We start from the raw sequence: 18,666 nt of genomic DNA on the forward strand, positions 1-18,666 counted from the left end.
ACTTTCAGAAATATTGTTCTCACATTACCATTGATATTGGATTTTACCGTTGTGATTATGAATTACTGAATATATGTGTGTGGTAGACGATTTAATGGTGATGGCTCTAAGGTTTATTTTCCCTTCTTATTAAACATTCTGGCAGGAGGAATTTAATAACTTGATACTGCCGAGAGTGACCACAAAGGTTCAGGGTTTGGCGATGCTCTAAGTTGAGTGACAGAGCTGGGAGGATGTGATGACTGACAATCACCAGGAAGTAACATCAGGTTGAATATAAATATTTCAAACAGATATGTGTTCAGAAAGCCTGCTTCACTTTTCTGAGCAAACTCTGTGGATAAAAAGAATCATTTGATATTAGCAAGTAGGCCTAGACCTTCTGGGGACCAACCTAGGTAAATGAGGAGCTGGTCGGGGGTTCAGTCATTTGTGGGCTTCTAGGATGAGCAGCTGCAGAAAAAGGAAAATGTTTGAATGAAAAAAATACAATAACCCTTTAACTTTCCTGGACACAGGTTCTCATCCCATAATAGCCGACTGCACAGACCACATTTATGGTAATTTCTCAAACTCCATGCATAAATTTTAGGTCTGAACAGAATGTACTGTATATGAATGACACCAAGTGAAAGCAGAATGAATTTAACTGAGTATGTTACTAATATAGGAAGCACTTACTCTAATTGAAGAAAAGAACATTGATGTTTAATCTATAGGGCCGGAGTTTTATTACCGTTGAGAACAATTCTCAGAACTTGAAAGGTGATGTTCTTTTCCTCTATAAAAGCAGTAAGAATTGTATTTCACAGCTGAACTTTCATATTTTCTTATGTCTGAACAACTTAGGATAATTTTAGCTAAAAATTGCAATCAGAAATCAAATTTGGATAAATACAAATTTTGAAATCCTAATAATTTGGAGTGGCTTTGTTTCCAGACTTAAATATTGTCACTACTGAATACATGTGAAAAATTATAAATTCTGACTGTAAATCTATAAATACCTATCTGTCACTATGATAATATTCACTATACAGTATGTAAACCTTTTTTTTGTTTTATTGTTTTCAAAGTGTTTTTTTTTTTTTTTTTTTTTTTTTTTGTGGTATGCGGGCCTCTCACTGTTGTGGCCTCTTCCGTTGCGGAGCACAGGCTCCGGACGCGCAGGCTCAGCGGCCATGGCTCACGGGCCCAGCTGTTCCGCAGCATGTGGGATCTTCCCAGACCGGGGCACGAACCCGTGTCCCCTGCATCGGCAGGCGGACTCTCAACCACTGCGCCACCAGGAAAGCCCCAAACTGTATTTTTTTGTTTTATTGAATGTAAATAAAGTTCTTTTTTTTGCTTAGCATTTTTATTTTATATTTCTAGGTAACAACTGTTAGGAAGACTTTTTCTTTGGGTAAAATCTGTATTATTTTTTCTCATTTGCAGTTTGGTTGCAACAAAGGAAACAGATAGTGCAAGGTCTCGAAGTGCCCCAATGTCACCTTCTGACTTTCTGGATAAATTAATGGGAAGGACGTCGGGGTATGATGCAAGAATCAGGCCCAATTTTAAAGGTAATTGTTTTGCTTACTACAATATACGACATGTGTTTTATTTTTTATTATTTTTTAACATCTTTATTGGAGTATGATTGCTTTACAATGGTGTGCTAGTTTCTCCTCTGTAACAGAGTTAATCAGCTATACATATACATATATCCCCATATCTCCTCCCTCTTGCGTCTCCCTCCCTCCCACCCTCCCTATCCCAGCCCTCTAGGTGGTCACAAAGCACTGAGCTGATCTCCCTGTGCTATGCAGCTGCTTCCCACTAGCTATCGATTTTACATTTGGTAGTGTATATATGTCCATGCCACTCTCTCACTTCATCCCAGCTTACCTTTCCCCCTCCTCATGTCCTCAAGTCCATTCTCTACATCTGCGTCTTTATTCCTGTCCTGCCTCTGGGTTTGTCAGAACCTTTTTTTTTTTTTTTTTTAGATTCCATATATATGTGTTAGCATACGGTATTTGTTTTTCTCTTTCTGACTTACTTCACTCTGTATGACAGATGATTAAACAAGATAAATTTTCAAATTGATTTACCCCCAAATTCTAAAGCTTATTTCCAATAATCCTCCAAGCACTATATTGGTCAAAGATATGTCTTGAAAGAAGAAATATATTCTCATGTTAATAGCTCTCACAATTAGTCTTCTTTGGACCATACAACATTACATTAGTTTGTGTACAACCTCATGATTTGATATTTTTATACATTATGAGATGATGATCGCAATGAGTTTAGGTACCATCTGTCACCATACAAAGTTGTTACAACATTGTTGACTATATTCCCTATGCTGTACATTACATCACCATTGACTTATTTATTTTACAGCTGGAAGTTCATACCTTTTAATCTCCTTCACCTATTTCGATCGTCACCCTACCACCTTCCCCTCTATTCCCTTGTCTGTTTTCTTTCTCTTTTAAAAAATGTGCCTACTGAATCAAATGAACAAATTTAAAGTGGGTATTATATCTGCTTTCCCTTCCAATTTGTCAAAAAACAGGAATTAATACTGTGAGACTTTAGGGGAATGTCTATCAATAATGTGATATTTCACTAGTCTAAGTTTTTTTGAAAAAAATAAATGAGCAAAATTAACTATATATTTAAAAAAAAAGAATAGGAACAGAAATTTGCCAAACAGATGTGACAATATATTACAATAACTTAAATGATTTAGTATTCACTTCTTTATGGATTAAAAAAAAATTTTTTTTTTTTTTTGCTGCGCCGTGCGGCATGCGGGGCCTTAGTTCCCCGACCAGGGATGGAACCCATGTCCCTGCAGTGGAAGCGTGGAGTCCTGACCACTGGACATGGATTAAAATCTTAATAAAAAAAAAACCAAAACCTGGAAAATACCTAGGTAACTGATCAGACAATAGGAAAATGTTTTTAAAATATATAATTATTGAGAAAAACTTGTATGTTTGACTTTTCAGGAATTTATAAATTTCATACGAGGAAAACAAAAAATCTTAGTAGAGACATTCTCAGATAATTTGCAGAAAATAAATAAGAATATTCAACCTAATTAACAATCAATGAAGTGCAAATTATAATAATAATGTGACAGCATTTTCACCTTTCAAATTACCAACATTTAATGATAATATTATTGATAATTATTTCAGTCTCAAACACATTATTATAAAATTTATTTCTGGAATACTGATTTTAAATTTGTGATTGTTTTCACAAGTACATTTACATTAAAACAAAATTTACCTTCCAGATCATAGAGAAGAACAATTATTAAAAAACTATAAAATGACTTTATTAAAATGTAACTTTGTATTTGCTCTTTTATATACTGCTAAGTTTGAAAAACTCTAGATGTAGACATTTTTATTTAAACAAAATTATGATATTTATTTGTACTATTTTGTATCATTTCTCTAAAATAAGTACACCTTTTGAAACTCCTATTTGTTTGAGAGAAAACACTGCAGTACCAGGCATAAGTCACACAAACTACAGGAAGGTTGTGTTGCACATTGCTAGGCGGGTGTTATTTTGTATTTTTATCTGTTTGTTGTTTTATGATAATAGTAAAAATAGTGTACCTGAATTGGGTAAAAATTAAATTGTCCAAAAATATTAGTGATGAATAGCCTCAACAGACCTTCGGCACAATTCTACTTCTTTGAGGCAAACACTCCAAAAGGAAAATTGGTTACTTCCAGTGAGCATCTGTTTAAACTCTTTGATGGCTTTCCAGGCCTTTTACAAAGAAGGTGCTATGAAAGTTCTTTGCACTAACTAGACTGCTAATTGGATGCCTCCATTCTTGCATTCTACCTCTTCTGTTTTTCTTTTCTGCCCAATAATTTCTCTTTTTTTCCTGCAGGAATAATTATGTTTATTCATCTTGTTCACTCTCTTTAAGCCATTAGTTTTCTTGCATGTGATGGAAATGCTTTGTCGTTGAGTAAGGGCTGAGTTGATTTGCCTGGGTGCTGATACATGTTTTGTCTGCTGTGTATGGAGAGAGATAGTTTTCTGCTGTTTCTCTCTCTGGGAAAGGAAATCTGACAGAGATGGTACTGCCCTGGGCACAGCTTTGCTTTAGGTGAGTGTTGAGTGGCGAGGCTTTGGTCTGGGGTTCTCCAAGTGCCAGAATAGCGATGACTTTCATTTTGAGGTACTGGCAGGAACCCTGTTTTCCCCAGTCACTTTTTTTTTTTTTTTTTTGCAAAGAGAAGTTGAATAAATTCTGGGAATCTAATGTATAGCCTTGAGATTACAGTTAACAGTACTGTATTATAGACTTAAAATTTCTCACCGCAAAAAAGAAACAGTAATTATGTGACGATGGAGGTGTTAGCTAATGCTAAAGTCATCATCTTATTGCAGTATGCAAGTGTATCAAATCAACACGTTGTACATCTTGAACTTACACAATGTTGTATGCCTTTTATATCTCAATAAAGCTGGAAAAAGAAAACATTTAAAAAGTCAGCATTGCTTACAGAATCATATTATTTCCAATCACCTTAATAAGCTATGTTTGCAAAAGGAAAAAAAAAAGTTATGTGCATCCTTCAAACCCGTGGAAATTCCAGGCCATCCCGGCTCTAGGGGACTATGAATAAGGGAGCAAGGAGCTTCCTGAGACAGGCGTCCATGGCCTCCCCTGCTGCCCCACCTAACTACCCACCTCCTGTCCTGTGTATGATGACCCTGAACTTTGTGCCTCTTAGCACTTAGCTTCCTTCTCCATGCAGTTCTAATCATCATTTATTTTAGACTTTTCTCTGTTTTGTCTGTCAACTATTTTCTTCTGCCTTCTATATTTTATGTGATTAAACCAATTCTGACTTTCCTCTCGTTCTCTTTGGTGTGATATATCTAGTCTTATTTTTATTCAATAATATCATTTTTATGCATTCGGAGAGAAGAAAACTATGCTCGATCCTCCATCCTGAAATAGAAGTTTCCAGGAATCATTGGAAACTGGAAACCAGTTTAACAGAAAAAAAGCAATTGAATAGAAAATAAAAGTACATCCATAGACAATAAAATATTATTTCACTAGACTATCTACCAGCTTTTTCTAGATTTTGTTTCTTTCCTTTGACTCTATTGTTTAGACCCTCAGTTGGTCTTTGGTAACCTTAAAACTAATTTGGATTCAGGCAGAAAGTAGTCTGTCAGCAATCACCTGCTTGTGTATTCCTCCTATATATTTATTGAATTTTCATTAGGTTTTTTCATTCTGTCTCCAATGACCATTCTCTTTATCTAGAAATAACATTGTTCGCCTTCACTATGTCTCTGTGATTTCTGTCTTTTCATCTGTAATATTTCTCTATATTAATCCTTTTCTCCCACATCACAAATGCAATTTTCATACAGTCTCTTCTGCTATAACTCATTCTATCCCCAGAATGGAATGTGTACCTATTACTCATTTCTGCCCATATCTTTTTTTCAGGGAAACTGTTAGAATCTTCTTTATCCATTTTAATTATTCCTATCCATCCAGACACTATGCTTCTTGAATAAAATTCACAGTTATTTTTTGAAAAAACTGTATTTTCTATTTTCATTTTTATGTAATACAAGGTCTTTTTTTTTTTTTTTTTTTTTGCGGTACGCGGGCCTCTCACCGCTGTGGCCTCTCCCGCCACGGAGCACAGGCTCCAGACGCGCAGGCACAGCGGCCATGGCCCACGGGCCCAGCCGCTCCGCGGCACGTGGGATCCTCCCGGACCGGGGCACGAACCCACATCCCCTGCCTCGGCAGGCGGACTCCCAACCGCTGCGCCACCAGGGAAGCCCCAAGGTCATTTTAACAAGAAAAATCTCTTCAAAAATAGGGCTTTCTCGAAATTGAGCTATTTGTAGTGAGGTGGATGGACCTAGAGTCTGTCATACAGAGTGAAGTAAGTCAGAAAGAGAAAATCAAATACCATATGCTAACACATATATATGGAATCTAAAAAAAAAAAATGGTCATGAAGAACCTAGGGGCAAGATGGGAATAAAGATGCAGACCTACTAGGGAATGGACTGGAGGATACGGGGAGGGGGAAGGGTAAGCTGGAACAAAGTGAGAGAGTGGCATGGACATACATACACTACCAAACATAAAATAGATAGCTAGTGGGAAGCAGCCGCATAGCACAGGGAGCTCAGCTCCGTGCTTTGTGACCACCTAGAGGGGTAGGAGAGGGAGGGTGTGTGGGAGGGAGGGAGATGCAAGAGGGAAGAGATATGGAGACATATGTATATGTATAACTGATTCACTTTGTTATAAAGCAGAAACTAACACACCATTGTAAAGCAATTATACTCCAATAAAGATGTTAAAAAATAAAATAAAGTTGAAAACTTCAAAAAAAAATAAAGCTTTCTAAAACTGTAGATGAACACCTGAAATGTTCAGATTTAAATTCTGCACCCTATATTTTTAGATTTTGTTTGATTATTTTTTTCTTTTTTTTTAACAAAGTGAATCAGCTGTATGCGTACATATAACCCTATATCCCCTCCCTCTTGCGTCTCCCTCCCCCCCACCCTATCCCATCCCTCTAGGTGGTCACAAAGCACTGAGCTGATCTCCCTGTGCTATGCAGCTGCTTCCCGCTAGCTATCTGTTTTACATTTGGTAGTGTATATATGTCCATGCCACTCTCTCACTTCATCCCAGCTTACCTTTCCCCCTCCCCGTGTTCTCAAGTCCATTCTCTATGTCTGCATCTTTATTCCTGTCCTGCCCCTAGGTTCATTAGAACCTTTTTTTTTTTTACATTCCATATATATGTGTTAGCATACGGCATTTGTTTTTCTCCTTCTGACTTACTTCACTCTGTATGACAGACTCAGTCCATCCACTTCACTACAAATAACTCAGTTTTGTTTCTTTTGATGGCTGAATAATATTCCATTGTATATATGTGCCACATCTCCTTTATCCATTCCTTTGTCGATGGACACTTAGGTTGCTTCCATGTCCTGGCTACTGAAAATAGTTCTGCAGTGAACATTGTGGTATATGACTCTTTTTGAATTATGGTTTTCTCAGGGTATATGCCCATTAGTGGGATTGCTGGGTCATATGGTAGTTCTATTTGTAGTTTTTTAAGGAACCTCCATACTGTTCTCCATAGTGGCTGTATCAATTTACATTCCCACCAACAGTGCAAGAGGGTTCCCTTTTCTTCAGAACGGTGTGAGGTGGTACCTCATTGTACTTTTGATTTACATTACTCTAATGATTAGTGATGTTGACCATCCTTTCATGTGTTTGTTGGCCATCTGTATATCTTCTTTGGAGAAATGTCTATTTAGGTCTTCTGCCCATTTTTGGATTGGGTTGTTTGTTTTTTTGATATTGACCTGCATGTGTTGCATGTAAATTTTAGAGATGAATCCTTTGTCAATTGCTTCATTGGCAAATATTTTCTCCCAATCTGAGGGTTGTCTTTTTGTCTTGTTTATGGTTTCCTTTGCTGTGCAAAAGCTTTTAGGTCCCATGTGTTTATTTTTGTTTTTATTTCCATTTATTTCCATTTCTCTAGGAGGTGGGTCAAAAAAGATCTTGCTGTGATTTATGTCATAGAGTGTTCTGCCTATGTTTTCCTCTAAGAGTTTTATAGTGTCTGGCCTTACATTTAGGTCTTTAAGCCATTTTGAGTTTATTTTTGTGTATGGTGTTAGGAAGTGTTCTAATTTCATTGTTTTACCTATAGCTGTCCAGTTTTTCCCACCAATTATTGAAGAGGCTGTATTTTCTCCATTGTATACTCTTGCCTCCTTTATCAAAGATAAGGTGACCATATGTGCGTGGGTTTATCTCTGGGCTTTCTATCCTGTTCCATTGATCTGTATGTCTGCTTTTGTGCCAGTACCATACTGTCTTGAATACTGTAGCTTTGTAGTATAGTCTGAAGTCTGGGAGCCTAATTCCTCCAGCTCCGTTTTTCTTTCTCAAGATTGCTTTGGCTATTTGGGGTCTTTTGTGTTTCCAACAAATTGTAAAATTTTTTGTTCCAGTTCTGTGAAAAATGCCATTGGTAGTTTGATATGGATTGCATTGAATCTGTACATTGCTTTAGGTAGTATAGTCATATTCACAATTTTGATTCTCCCAATCCAAGAACATGGTATATCTTTTCATCTGTTTCTATCATTGTTAATTTCTTTCATCAGTGTCTTATAGTTTTCTGCATGCAGGTTTTCTGTCTCCTTAGGTAGGTTTATTCCTGAGTATTTCATACTTTTTGTTGCAATGGTAAATGAGAGTGTTTCCTTAATTTGTCTTTCAGATTTTTCATCATTAGTGTATAGGAATGCAAGAATTTTCTGTGCATTAATTTTGTATCCTGCTACTTTACCAAATTCATTGATTAGCTCTAGTAGTTTTCTGGTAGCATCTTTAGGATTCTCTATGTATAGTATCATGTCATCTGCAAACAGTGACAGTTTTACTTCTTTTCTGATTTGGATTCCTTTTATTTCTTTTTCTTCTCTGATTGCTGTGGCTAAAACTTCCAAAACTATGTTGAATAATAGTGGTGAGAGTGGGCAACCTTGTCTTGTTCCTGATCTCAGAGGAGATGGTTTCAGTTTTTCACCATTGAGAATGATGTTGGCTGTGGGTTTTTCATATATGACCTTTATTATGTTAAGGTAGGTTCCCTCTGTGCCTACTTTCTGGAGATTTTTTATAATGGATGTTGAATTTTGTCAAAAGATTTTTCTGCATTTATTGAGATGATCATTATGTTTTTTTTCCTTCAATTGGTTAATATGGTGTATCACATGACTGATTTGTGTATATTGAAGAATCCTTGCATTACTGGGATAAACCCACTTGATCATGGTGTATGATCCTTTTAATGTGCTGTTGGATTCTATTTTCTAGTATTTTGTTTAGTATTTTTGCATCTCTGTTCATCAGTGATATTGGCCTTGTTTTCTTTCCTTGTGACATCTTTGTCTGGTTTTGATATCAGGGTGATGGTGGCCTCGTAGAATGAGTTTAGGAGTGTTCTTCCCTCTGTTATATTTTGGAAGAGTTTGAGAAAGATAAGTGTTAGCTCTTCTCTAAATGTTTGATAGAATTCACCAGTGAAGCCATCTGGTGCTGGGCTTTTGTTTGTTGGAAGATTTTTAATCACAGTTTCAATTTTAGTGCTTGCGATTGGTCTGTGTATATTTTGTATTTCATCCTGGTTCAGTCTCAGAAGTTTGTGCTTTTCTATGAATTTGTCCATTCTATTGGCATATAGTTGCTTGTAGTATTCTCTCATGATCCTTTGTATTTCTGCAGTGTCAGCTGTTACTTCTCCTTTTTCATTTCTAAATCTGTTGATTTGAGTCTTCTCCCTTTTTTTCTGGATGAGTCTGGCTAAGGGTTTATCAATTTTGTTTATCTTCTCAAGAACCAGCTTTTAGTTTTTTTGATCTTTGCTATTGTTTCCTTCATTTTTCATTTATTTCTGATCTGAACTTTATAATTTCTTTCCATCTGCTAGCTTTGGGGTTTTTTTGTTCTTCTTTCTCTAATTGCTTTAGGTGTAAAGTTAGGTTGTTTATTTGAGATGTTTCTTGTTTCTTGAGGTAGGAATTTATTGCTACAAGCTTTCCTCTTAGAACTGCTTTTGCTGCATCCTATAGGTTTTGGGTCGTCATGTATTCATTGTCATTTGTTTCTAGGTATTTTGTTATTTCTTCTTTGATTTCTTCAGTGATCTCTTGGTTATTTAAGAATATATTGTTTAGCCTCCATGTGTTTCTATTTTTTACAGTTTTTTTCCTGTAATTGTTATCTAGTCTCATAGCGTTGTGGTCAGAAAAGATACTTGATACAATTTCAGTCTTCTTAAATTTAACAAGGCTTGATTTGTGACCCAAGATATAGTCTGTCCTGGAGAATATTTCATGTGCACTTGAGAAGAAATTGTATTCTGTTGTTTTCGGATGGAATGTCCTATAAACATCAATTAAGTCCATCTTGTTTAATGTGTCATTTAAAGCTTGTGTTTCCTCATTTATTTTCATTTTGGATGATTTGTCCATTGGTGAAAGTGGGGTTTTAAAGTCCCCTACTGTGATTGTGTCACTGTCGATTTCCCCTTTTATGGCTGTTAGCATTTGCTGTATGTATTGAAGTGCTCCTATGTTGAGTGCATAAATATTTACAATTGTTATATCTTCTTCTTGGATTGATCCCTTGATCATTCTGCAGTGACCTTCTTTGTCTCTTGTAATAGTCTTTATTTTAAAGTCTCTTTTGTCTGATATAAGAATTGATACTCCAGCTTTCTTTTGATTTCCATTTGCATGGAATATCTTTTTCCATCCCCTCACTTTCAGTCTGTATGTGTCCCTAAGGCTGAAGTGGGTCTCTTGTAGACAGCATATGTACCAGTTTTGTGTTTGTATCCATTCAGCCAGTCTACGTCTTTTGGTCGGAGCATAATCCATTTACATTTAAGGTAATTATCAATATGTATGTTCCTATTACCATTTTCTTAATTGTTTGGGGTTTGTTATTGTAGGTCTTTTCCTTTTCTTGTTTCCTGCCTAGAGAAGTTCCTTTAGCATTTGTTGTAAAGCTGGTTTGGTGATTCTGAATCCTCTTAACTTTTGCTTGTCTGTAAAGGTTTTAATTTCTCCGTCAAATATGAATGAGATCCTTGCTGGGCAGAATAATCTTGGTTGTAGCCTTTTCCCTTTTATCACTTTAAATCTGTCCTGCCACTCCCTTCTGGCTTGCAGAGTTTCTGCTGAAAGATCAGCTGTTAACCTCATGGGGATTCCCTTGTATGTTATTTGTTGCTTTTCCCTTGCTGCTTTTAATATTTGTTCTTTCTATTTAATTTTTGATAGTTTGATTAATATATGTCTTGGGATGTTTCTTCTTGGATTTATCCTGTATGGGAGTTCTGTGCTTCCTGGACTCGATTGACTATTTCCTTTCCCATGTTAGGGAGGTTTTCAACTATGATCTCTTCAGATATTTTCTCAGTACCTTTCTTTTTCTCTTCTTCTTCTGGGACCCCTATAATTTGAATATTGGTGCATTTAATATTGTTCCAGAGTTCTCTGAGACTGTCCTCAATTCTTTTCATTCTTTTTTCTTTATTCTGCTCCCTGGCAGTTATTTCCACCATTTTATCTTCCAGCTCACTTATCTGTTCTTCTCCCTCAGTTATTCTGCTATTGATTCCTTATAGAGTATTTTTAACTTCAGTTATTGTGTTGTTCATCACTGTTTGTTTGCACTTTACTTCTTCTAGATCCTTCTTAAACATTTCTTGTATTTTCTCTATTCTGTTTCTGAGATTTTTGATTATCTTTACTATCATTACTCTGGATTCTTTTTCAGGTAGGTTGCCTATTTTGTCTTCATTTATTTGGTCTTGTAGGCTTTTGCCTTGCTCTTTCGTCTGTAACATTTTTTTGTCATTTCATTTTTTTTTTTTTTTGATGGGTGGTGCTGTATTCCTGTGTTACTGGTTGTTTGGCCTGAGGCATCCAGCACTGGAGTTTGCAGGCAGTTGGATAAAGGTAGGTCTTGGTGCTGAGATTAGGCCCTCCAGGAGGCCTCACTCTGATTAATATTCCCTGGTGTCTGAGGTTCTCTGTTAGTCCAGTCGTTTGGACTCAGAGCTCCCACAGCAGGAGCTTGGGCCTGACCTCCAGCCGAGCAACCAAGATCCCACAAGCTGCATGGTGTGGTACACACACACACACACAAAAGAAAGAAAAAAAGGAGCAGTACAATATCAAAGAATAAAAAACAAAATAAAATTAGAAAGGTCAAAAATATATTAGGAAAACTAGAAACATAATTGAAACAACTGCAACAACGTACAATAAAACCACAAGAGAAAAAAAAAGGGGGTTTGTGGGGAACAAGCCAAAAGGAGAGAATAAAGTATAAAGAATAAAATAAAATTAGAAAAATAAAAGATTTATTAGGGAAAATATAAATGAATCAATAAGAATGAATCAACAAGGTAAAACAGAGCCCCAATGTAAAAGAGGAAAAAAGAAAAAAAAAGCCTTGCCTATGGGTGTGGAGTTTAGGTAGGGGGTGGAACTTAGGCAGTGGTGGGGTTTAGGGTGGGACAAGATCTAGGCGGGGGGGGGGGGTGACGTTTGAGCGTGGGGCGGGGCCTCTGCTTAGGACCTGCGTGGAAGGGAAGAGGCAGCACGTTGGAAGGAGGGCCTCTGGAGTGTGGAGTTCTGGAGTTTGGAGGTAGGGCCCTGGGTGAGGGTGTGTGGGTGGGGTTTAGGCCCAGTGCGTTGGAGGGCATCTCAGAGGGGGTCTCTGAGTGTAGAGGTGGGGCCCTGGGTGGGGGTGTAGGGGTAGGGCTTCGGCTCTGCGTGGCAGGAGGGAGGCTCCAAGGGCAGAGGATTAGGCCTGGGAGCTAAGTGGACAGGGAAGGCATTGGCCACGTTCCATTCTGTTCTGTTCCTCTGTGCCCCTCCCCCATCACCCCCAGGGTCTCCCCCATCGCTGCTGGACCCCTAACCGTGGGTGGGTCCTGCTGGGTGTAGGAACTCCTCCCCTCCCCCAGCCGCCCCTCAGGAGTGCTGTTCCCGCAGGTCCGGCCTTTACTTTTGCTCCCCCTTCCCTCCCACTCCCTCAGGACCCACGCAGCTGGAGGGGGCCTAGGTGGGCAGAGGATCACGCCTGGCATCTCAGCAGGTTCCTGGGGGCCCAGGTGGGCAGGGGAAACCTGGCCACGCTCCCTTTTGATCCTCTGCCCTCCCAGTCGTCCCCCAATTTCCCCCTTCGGGTGTGGGATCCTTTCCCCTCCCCAGCCTCCCCTCAGGGTCGCCAGTCCTGTCCCGCCTCCACTTCTCCTCCCCTCACTCCCCCCACACTCCACGTCCTACCTGGTCGCTGGAGGTTCCTCCCGTCCCCTTAGGTGTCCATGGTCCCCCACTGGTGCCTGGTAGGTGCCCTAGTTGTGCGGAGACGAGAATTCCGCTTCCTCCTAGTCCACCGTCTTGACTCCGCCCCTGATTATTTTCTAATATATTCTCTCTGTAGTTCTTATTTCTCTTTTTTTACTTTAAAACATTCTCAAACTAACAGAAGATTTGCAAGTATAGCACAAACTATTTTTTTCCCCAAACCACTTGAAAGTTAGTTGTTGACCTGATGCCCCAATTCTTGGGTGTATCATGCCAAAAAGAACATTCTCTTAGGTAACCACAGTCTAATCATTGAAACAGGAAAATTAACATGGATATATTGCTACCATCTAATTTGCAGGCTCCCATTCAAATTTTATCAATTATCTAAATAATGGCTTCATAGCAAAAGAATCCGGTTTAGAATCATGTCTTGTGTCTTGCGGGTCATTTCTCATTGTCTCCTTCAGTCCGAACAGAGCCTTATTCTTCCTATGACTGTCATGATCTTGGCATTTAAAGAGATATTATTATTCCTTTATTTAACAGAATTTTCCTCGATTTGCATTAGTTTCATGTTTCCTCGTGATTCAATTTAGGTAATGCATCTTGATAGGAATATCACAGCAGTGATGCTGTGTTCTAATTGGATCTTATTAGATTGTGGACGATGTTAATTTTTACCGTGACTGATGATGTTCACTTTGATTAACTGGCTAAGTTGGTGTCTGCCAGAATGTATCTATATACATACATGTATGAGCATAAGTATACATACACATATATGCATAAGTATACATACATATACACACATGTGTATATACACACACACACACACATATATATTCATTTACATCTATGTATTTAATTCTCTATCTGCTGAAAACCATGAGTTCTCCCTGGTAGCTCTACTACCATAGGTTTATTCTAGTTTCTGAGTCTCCATATTTTAACTCCCTCATTTGACAGTAAGGCTCCCATTATCCTTAATATAATTACATATTTGATCAATATGTAATGAATCTCCCTTGTCTGCTGCCACTCCCTCTCCTGCACAGATTCCTCAGGGTCCTGTTCAGACTCTCACTCCCCATGCAAGGCTGCCCCACTCAGGCTCCAACACCCCATGCTGTGAAATCCTTCCCCGCTGATGTCCTTCTCACCCTGCTGGAGTTGTCCACACTCCCCACAGCCATGCCCAGCGCGGAAGCCTATCTTGTACCACCCGAGACAATGGCTTTCGGCTACATTTTCAAGAAGGAAAGGGAAGGGAAAGGGAAGAATAAATTGGATCCTGTTTTTATGCCATAATTTTCAAACCTTTTTTCAAGTGTCTAAAAAATAATCTAAAATATGGATTTACAGCAATCAAATATGCTTTTGTCAATTAAAAAATAAAAATAATATCTTTCCTCATGACCTGACTACATTAATATATATATTTATCTAAAATAAAAACAAATCACTAAACAGATTTTTTGAAATTTAATGTTTTGATTGCATTCTTTTGTCTTTCGAAAGAGTGTGGCTTTAAAGCAACATTACATTAAAAGTTTTTTAGAGTCATTTTCATGAACACTTGGGTTATTTTTTGTCTCTGTTTATTTGCTCTAGATTTGCCTGGTGAACAATTTTTCCCCAACATGAGTAACAATAATGTAACTGCCAAGGCTTTGCATTGTACTTTGCCATTTTGCCTTTGTCCATCTCTGAGCTTAAAAGCCATGTTCTGTTTCTTTAAGAGGCATCTAAAAGAAGGCATGCTGCTGAAAACATCTGCGACTACTGTCATTTGCTTTTCAGGCCAACGATGGCTAAGGCAGTGAACAATTTTAAAGCACAATTTGCCATATGGATGCTACAGCAGTTATTTGCTCTGTTGCTAAACATAGCAGTATATTAGATGGATATAACAGTTTTTTGGTTTGGCACAGAGAAGTACCAGATTGACCAATGACTGCTAAACAGGTGCTCTCTGTAATGGCAATAGAAGGTTTACAATCCTCTCTGAGCTTCATTCCCTACAAAATTTTTGAATATATAATATATATTAATAGTGAGGGTAGAAAGACTACTCCAAGACTGCTCCCCTGATCTGACACGGATCAGAATCTTAAAGTGTAGAATATACTGCCTTATAAACTGTATCCACTTCATTCCTTGTACGCTATCTCCACCGTGACTGTCCTTGGTCAGGGCCATTGTATTTCCCATCTAAACTGTTAAAATAAATTCCTGCTTTCTCTATGTTTAAGCTTTTGATATCCATTCAACCATTCGCCATGTTGTGTTGGTTTACTACACTCTCATGAACAAGAATCTGTAAAGACTCCTTCATGTTCATAAAGTAAATTCCAAATACCTTGGTATTACATTGAAGAAATTCTATGATCTAGCCCAAGACTATCTTTAAAAACAGTAGACTTTATTTCCAAATTGCTTCATACCTTAATATATTTTAAATTTCTTTAAAATAAAATAAATTCTATATATGTGTATGTATTATATATATATATATATATATATATATATATACACACACACGTCTCATGTGAGTATATATCTTATATGTGTATCTTTCAAGTGAGTGCTCCATTTTTCAAATTTGAAATTAAAGTTTGGTGCCTGAATCCATTCACCTTTCTTTATGCTGAAGAAGAGAATACATACAAATAAGTAGTAAAATGGAAACTAAATAGCACTTTTGTATGTCCTAATAACCAGGCGAGGAACACATCTGATAACTGATGGATTAGACAGTAAAGATTAGGACAGGCTGACTTTCTGCCCTTAGCAAGAGTTTTCTGCACCTGGTGGGAGGCATTGGAGAAGCAAGCACTGGAGTCTGGTTCATACAGTGTGAGGCATCATGTTCCCAGCTGCTTGTGAAAGCCTTAAGTAGCCCCCTCTCCTGGGACCATTGCTCTTCTACGGAAACATGTCATTTTAGGGAGAAAACAAATGCATCAGAGGAGTCCTCCTCCTAGCACAGTACTTCATACTGTTCCCTTTCAGAACCTTTCTGGAACCATTAGGATGTGCTGTACAGCACCTGCTCCCAAGGGACCCTGAAATGCATCAGAACAGACATTACTAACTTCAGGTCACTGAAGCCTACGCTGAATTTTCACCTTCATCCTATTTTTCACCAATATTATCTGTAATTCTATGCATAATGATTAAATTTAGAAGATGAGACTAAAAAATAAAAATTCTGCCCCTTGCTGAATTAAAATAAGAAATTCATCCCCCCACTTTTATTTATTCCAATTTCAGCCAAAGAGATCATAGGCAGTTCTGTAGCAGCAGCTGCTTACAGGGCCGTGTTTCCCCAAACATGGATGTACCTCTAGCTTCATTTTACTGGAAGATGAATTAGCCCAATACTAAAACATTTGCGTTTTCCCTCCTCCAATGGATTGGAGTGAATAAAGCATGACAGAATTTATCTTGAGGGAAAAGATATTCCCCAGATTCATGTTGCTGTTCACAGCAAAAGAAAATAGCAGAATTTTAGAGTTCTCAAGAAGAAAGAGAATAGCCTAGAGAATATCAAAGATTGGCTTTTAGTTTTTCAAGATTCCAGTCAGGCTGTGTATATATTTTAGAATTCACCACCTTAGACTTATATTAAGTAAAAAAATAAAAATAAAAAAAAAAAAATATATATATATATATATACATACACACACACACACACACACACACATATATATATATGTATCTTCTAACAGTTAATTGTGACTTCATACTTCTCTTATGGTGGGATAAAATAATCGTGGAGTACAATACCTGTGCTTTCTCTTCTCTTACATGGTGACAAGACATTTCTATCATCCTACACATTTTTTAAAAATTGTTAATATTTAGAAATAACATTTTGAAAAAAAGTTTTTAAAGTTAAAAAAGAAACCCTTTCTACTAGTAATAACTAATTATAGCACCTCCAGGATTCAGAACTTTTATGAGGTTTTCTTAAATGTCCATCCTTTATATTTCAAACAATGTAGCCTCTATATCTGTTTGAATGTTATGTTCTAGGCATCTCGACACAGTAGAATTTGGGCTCCTTCTTAGTACATAACAGCCACCATGTTTTGTTAGCAGGTTGACCAAATTTATAATAGTCAACTCGCTTATTAAAATGAATAGCTTTGCATTTTTAACGTTCTAAGTCCTCTGACTCCCGTCTCTCATTTTCTCCATCTCTAATAAAACCCCAATTCACTTTAGTCCTATGGTCTAATGGCCACAGCTGTTTCCTACTCTGGAATTTCTTATGTTGCACATCTGAATTATGTAGGGAGCTTTTAAAAATACCAGTGCCTTGGTTGCATGTCATACCAACTAAATTAGAAGGTAAGAATCATGTATCAATCTTTTTTAAAGATCACCAGATGATTTCCATGTACATAGAATTCATAGGCCTATGGATAGACTTTATTTTTAAATAATTTTTTGTACCTCATTCTGGCAAGATAAATGCTATCAGAAAATGAGTAGAAAAACAAAGATGAAACTTGTGCACCAGTAACTAAGTAAATGTAAATTAAAACCTTGAGGGGCTTCCCTGGTGGCGCAGTGGTTGTGAGTCCGCCTGCCGATGCAGAGGACATGGGTCCGTGCCCCGGTCTGGGAAGATCCCACATGCCGCGGAGCGGCTGGGCGAAGATCCCACATGCCGCGGAGCGGCTGGGCCCGTGAGCCATGGCCGCTGAGCCTGCGCGTCCGGAGCCTGTGCTCCGCAACGGGAGAGGCCACAACGGTGAGAGGCCTGCCTACCGCAAAAAAAAAACAAAACAAAAAAACAAAAAACCTTGAGTGATAAGCTATTTTAACTAATGAAGCCGTTTTTATAAAGAATAAAAATATTGGTACAAAGAGAACATCCCTTTTATCTTGACAAAGGATCAGGAATCAGAATGGCTTTGGACCTTTCAACAGCAATACTAGAAAATAGAAGCTAATGAAGAAATGTCTTTAAAATTCAGAAGAAAAAACAATTTCCAGCCTAAAATGTGGTACCAAATCTAGGTGTTAATTAAGTGTGAGGGCATAAAAAAGAACATTTGTAAACAAGCAAGTTCTGAAAAGCTTCACATCCTTATGCACCATTTCTCAAAAAATTACTGAAGGACATGTTCCACTAAAATGAAGAAATGGGCCAAGAAAGAAGAAGGAATGGGAACCACGAAAAGAGGTCCCTCAAAGGAGAAGGATGAGCATCTCCAGTAGGAGGACTATGGGAAAGCATAAGATGATGGCTATGCTCCAGGACAACAAATCTAGAATGGAGTAAGCCTGATGGAAGAGAAAGTTAATAGAGTATCTGATGAGTCTGATACGGAAACAGTTTAGACATTTCAGAACTTGTGCATAAGTTAATGATACCTATGGAGGAAACTGTGAAATATATAAAACAATCATCGACCTCAGGAACATGTTCTGCAGGAAAGAGTGATCATAGTATATTATATGGTTAGTTGGAGGTAACATTTACCTTGTCATAATAAAGTAGAAAGTGAATAGTGATCTAACAACAGTGACAGTGTAGCTGTATTTGGGTAATGGGAGGACAGAAAAAAGGGGTAAGGTAGCAGGGGTGGGAATAAGGTGTCAAAGAAAATGAAATCCTTACCTTCTGCTGTGGCCGTCAGAACATATGTCTAAAATGAAAACATCTAAAGGAGTAAAATAAACTTATTGTTCAGAGAAATCGAG

General features: G+C 37.8%; 1 protein-coding gene across 2 annotated transcripts in view; it reads left to right on the forward strand.

The window, feature by feature from the left end:
• GLRA3 (glycine receptor alpha 3) overlaps positions 1–18,666 on the forward strand; it is a gene marked incomplete at both ends in the record, with an annotated part of 159,464 nt that overhangs the window by 30,235 nt on the left and 110,563 nt on the right. For both annotated transcript variants that reach the window (XM_081237279.1, XM_081237278.1), the window contains one exon: positions 1,438–1,565. In XM_081237279.1, the coding sequence (XP_081093405.1) occupies positions 1,438–1,565 (128 nt within the window). The remainder of the gene's footprint in view (positions 1–1,437; positions 1,566–18,666) is intronic.

Source organism: Mesoplodon bidens (genome assembly GCF_964165515.1).
Source record: "Mesoplodon bidens genome assembly, chromosome: 6".
Lineage (NCBI taxonomy): Eukaryota > Metazoa > Chordata > Mammalia > Artiodactyla > Ziphiidae > Mesoplodon > Mesoplodon bidens.